The 4,216-nt window shown below is 33.0% G+C and overlaps 1 protein-coding gene across 1 annotated transcript in view; it reads right to left on the reverse strand.

Moving 5' to 3' along the window:
* Positions 2,550 to 4,216, reverse strand: part of LOC104702066 (polyadenylate-binding protein 2-B-like) — a 2,246-nt gene continuing 579 nt past the window's right edge. The window contains exons 3-9 of the mRNA XM_010417880.1: positions 4,044 to 4,126; positions 3,924 to 3,947; positions 3,725 to 3,826; positions 3,429 to 3,619; positions 3,121 to 3,324; positions 2,941 to 3,039; positions 2,550 to 2,829 (exon numbers count right to left, since the gene is read on the reverse strand). Coding sequence (XP_010416182.1) covers positions 2,814 to 2,829; positions 2,941 to 3,039; positions 3,121 to 3,324; positions 3,429 to 3,619; positions 3,725 to 3,826; positions 3,924 to 3,947; positions 4,044 to 4,126 — 719 coding nt within the window. The 3' untranslated portion in view covers positions 2,550 to 2,813. The remainder of the gene's footprint in view (positions 2,830 to 2,940; positions 3,040 to 3,120; positions 3,325 to 3,428; positions 3,620 to 3,724; positions 3,827 to 3,923; positions 3,948 to 4,043; positions 4,127 to 4,216) is intronic.

The raw sequence follows: 4,216 nt of genomic DNA on the forward strand, positions 1-4,216 counted from the left end.
TAAATATTACAAGTTCAATTCCTAAACCATAAAATTTATAACATCCGAAAGTTTAATCTTATGTTGCTATAATTGTTCCAATTCATAATTTAAAAAAAAATAAACAATTAAAAATATATCTATAAATTAATAATTATTAATTTACACTATAAAATAATAATTATTAATTTATAGATAAATTAATATCACTATAAATTAATAAAACGTCTTCATCCCAATATTATTAATTTATAGAGGTTTTACTGTAATTTTCTAATTGATCAAATATATATATATATATATATATATATATGAATATTTAATTTTGAATTTTGTCTACTTGAATGATAGGGATACTGTAAAATAAAATAAAAAGTAAACACTATAATATGTACATTGATTTTCATATACATCCCCCCTTCAAATGTCGTATGAACACTTAAATAAGTTATCTTCTTTTTTGCAACAATGACAATGACACTTAAAATAATTTAGTAAAGGAGATGTATCTGAATATAGAAAATGGAGGAAAACGATTGGAGAATGTTAAATGCTGAATAGTAGTTGGCCAACAATTCAAATTTTTGAGCGGCTTGAGATTTAAAAGATCTGTTTTGCTAGAATATACACGTCACCACTCAACCCTCCTGTTGATTCATTATGTAAAAAGCCAAATTATATAGCCAAAAGCTATAAGATGAATATTCGAGTATTTTGGCGTAATACTATTGAAAGGGAAAAAAAAAAAAAAGTAATTTTGGCTATTTAAGTCTTGCTTAAAGGTTCTAGAAGACTAGAACTTTTGACTCTTTGAGTATAAATTTTAACATTAACCACATGACGGTGGGCTAGTGGTTCCCATTTGTTTGGAAGAATTGTCATATTGGTCCAGGTCAGAGATCAATTCTCCCCAGATGCGGAATTGCTATCCATTTACTATGTGGCCACATGGATATGGGTTCTTGCTTACGACCACATGAATATGGGTCGTTGCTTACTGCCCATTTGAATACTCGGAGAGAGGGTCTATCCATGGGCTGCACCTCCTCCAGAGATTAGTCTCGGCCTCCTTCATAGGCATCGGGATTTACCCTGAANAAAAAAAAAAAAAAAAAAAAAACATTAAAACCCTCAAAACAAAAAGTAAGATGTGATTAACGCTATGAATGTAAAAAATACGTTTACGTTCAAAAAAAAAAAACCTTGCGTGTGTGTAAAGAAGAGTTTAATAGGCCAAAAGGCAAAGAGATTAAAAGGTCAAAAGAATAAAATAAAAACCGTAATAGAACATTCGTTTGCAACGCGCGAAGGGTATCTTGGTGACGCATGCTACGTCATGGTTATCCAATCAGAAAAGAAACAATCTTTTATAGTCTCTTTATTTGTTTTTATTTTATTTTTGGGAGTTAATAAAAGAATTTGGTGCATTCCAATTGGGTGCCAGCCACACATTTTTTTGGTGTTGGGGACCACTTCCCCACCTATCACTTTTTTCTTGTTTAATCCTTTTTTTTTTGTTACTTTTGCTAAGAAAACGTAAAACCATTGATGAAAAGTCTAGCTAATGTTATTATAATCAGTTAATTTGTACTATATATATTTACATTGGTAGTTTAGGAATTTAGGACGTCAATACACATATTCAGGAATGGTTTTTCTTTCAAATTGATAAGTCGAAAAAACAAAATTATGATCTGATTTCTTCATAGATCTAATTATATATAAGAAGCGTTATCATTTACAGATTTACTAGATTAAGTTGCATATATTTCATACGAAGTCCGACTATTATGTTCATCGATGTATTTGGATTTGGCTTTCAGTCTCGTTAACTATGATTTGAGCAGCCAAAACTTGTTCGGGGTGATTTTACACACCTTATATGGTTTGACCATTTGGTTTGTACGTGTGGCATAACGGAAGTTCTTTATGTAAGATTAAGATAAATGAATACATGGCGACCAAACAATAGTACATATATAAATTCTGTCAGAAAACGACGCACGGGAACGTCTATCTAATAATTTTACGTCTTCGTCGAACCACAACAAGTCGTCGACCTGGACCCGTTGACCCTAGTCTCACTCACCTATATCATAAATCGCGAGGTGCTCTTAAAGCTTCCTGAGTACTAATCATCCATCACTCATTCAAAAGCCTTGCATAAGAGAAATCATATACCTCCTCAACTATAGAAGGATAACTATAATACCGTTTAAGAAAGAAAAAAAAAGATAATACGATCGATATTGCTTTTTTTATTGAGTTTAATCTGTAGTATATGTGTGTGACTGTAGACTAAAATGTACTTAACTCGGTGTATAGGAAAAAACTAAAAAAAAATCGTGCACAAATAAAAAAGATATATCAACGTTTTGCATCTTTCGCTATCGTCCGGATCAAAAAGGCTAAGGCCCATTAAATAGCATGCGAACGTAAAAAAAAGTGGGTGTCACAATCAGTATGCCGGTTTAGGATAACCGAGCATTTAAACCATAAATGAAAATCCAATTTGGTCAATAAAACCAAGCTATTATTAAGCTACGTCTACCATTATTGAATTATCATAATCTTGTGACACAAGGATTTCAAGTCTTCTGCAACTAAGCTATGTCTAGTTGTCTACCTTTACCCAAGTATCATTTATATGACAGCAAAACCAAAAAATTGACGGTATAAGCTTGAACTCGAATGTCCAAATTTGATACACCGTCTCTTTCTGTAATTATCTAATCTAATACCAAACTTGTTGCTACGCCTACAATTCTTTTGGTACCATGATAAGAATTGTGTAAAGATGCAACTTTTACAGCTATCTCAGCAACAGTCGCGTCTCATCTAAGTTTGATCCTGCAAGATAACACAATAACACTGAAATTTCTCGCAAATAGTTTGATGTAGCTGGTCGAGAAGCAAGTAACAGCAACGGTAAAACGACCAATACTAAGCTGTAAAGCCTACCAAACGGTGCCGTGCCCGTGAAGCCTGCCAATAATGGCTGTAAAACGACCAATTTTGCTAAAGCGAGTGCCAACCATTGGAAGCGACGAAATCCACTGCCTAAATAATTAAGAGCCCCGAATTAGTGGCAAGTTACACAGACTCTGTAATCAAGAAGCATCAATAAATTTATCTATGTACCTGTATTTTTCATGGTGGTAGGTTAAGTTTCTTCTGTATGGATTATAGCGAGGGCAACGTTTACAACCTGCAAAGTCCTCATCAAGGCCAAATAATTCCTTTCTAGCTGTGCCAATCATAACACAGAGCTTCCGTCCTCCCAAGAAACTTCCATTGAGTTTTAACCCCTTTTTATAATGTTTTGCCAGATCAATAAAAGCAAAACTGTAAAAAGAAAAAAGAAATAATGAAGTCAAATCTTTTCTGTTTAAATTGCATGTAACTTGAGAGTGTTTTTGTAACAAATTGGAGGAACCAAGTTCACAAACCCCAAGGCAACACCGGTAGCACACTCTATGGGAACATAAACCCTTGTGACCTTTCCACATAAAGAGAAATGTTTCCACAATGCGCTCTTGATTTCATGCCTAGGAACGGAAATATCAAATCCTTGACAAAAAAGGGTGTGATCATTTTGCCCCAGATGATCTTTATTTCCGTAATTGCACTCTTCACGGTTCTGCTATAAAAAAAACAAGACTTCTTTGTAACTAACTTGTACAATATATTTGTAAAAAAGAAAGAACATGTGATGATGAAAGAAAAGAAAAAGAAAACAATATACTCTGAACGGTAAAGGTAAAACGGCACTTGTTTGAATAATCTGCCGTAGTTCTTTAATTGTTTCAGTCATCTCTTTCAAAGATTTCTTCAATTTTTCTATTTCCTACAGAATAAGAAAGCGACACAAAAACATATAAGTTATAGGTTCACGAGTGAAAGTTGAAAGTGAGGGGAAAGTCTTTAATGTAGTAGAATCTGACCTTCTCATATTTCTCCATCTGCATCTTCCAAACAAAATTTTAAAAAAAAACTTTCAATTGTAAAACGCAAGTTTAAGTTTGTAGGGATGAAAAAATTAATATCACAGCTTATAAGCAGACCTCCTCAGATCTCTCATTGTGTTTCTTCTGCTTCTTCCGTTTTTCTTCGATTTCCAAATTATTCAGCTCTCTCTTATTAGTAGCTAGCGTTACAATCAACATATCAAAAAGCAAGATTTAGATACCGTCATGATCGTTCTTCACAAAAAAAAAAAAAAAAAAAAAAAAAAAAA

Source organism: Camelina sativa, chromosome 7 (assembly GCF_000633955.1).
Source record: "Camelina sativa cultivar DH55 chromosome 7, Cs, whole genome shotgun sequence".
Taxonomy (NCBI): domain Eukaryota; kingdom Viridiplantae; phylum Streptophyta; class Magnoliopsida; order Brassicales; family Brassicaceae; genus Camelina; species Camelina sativa.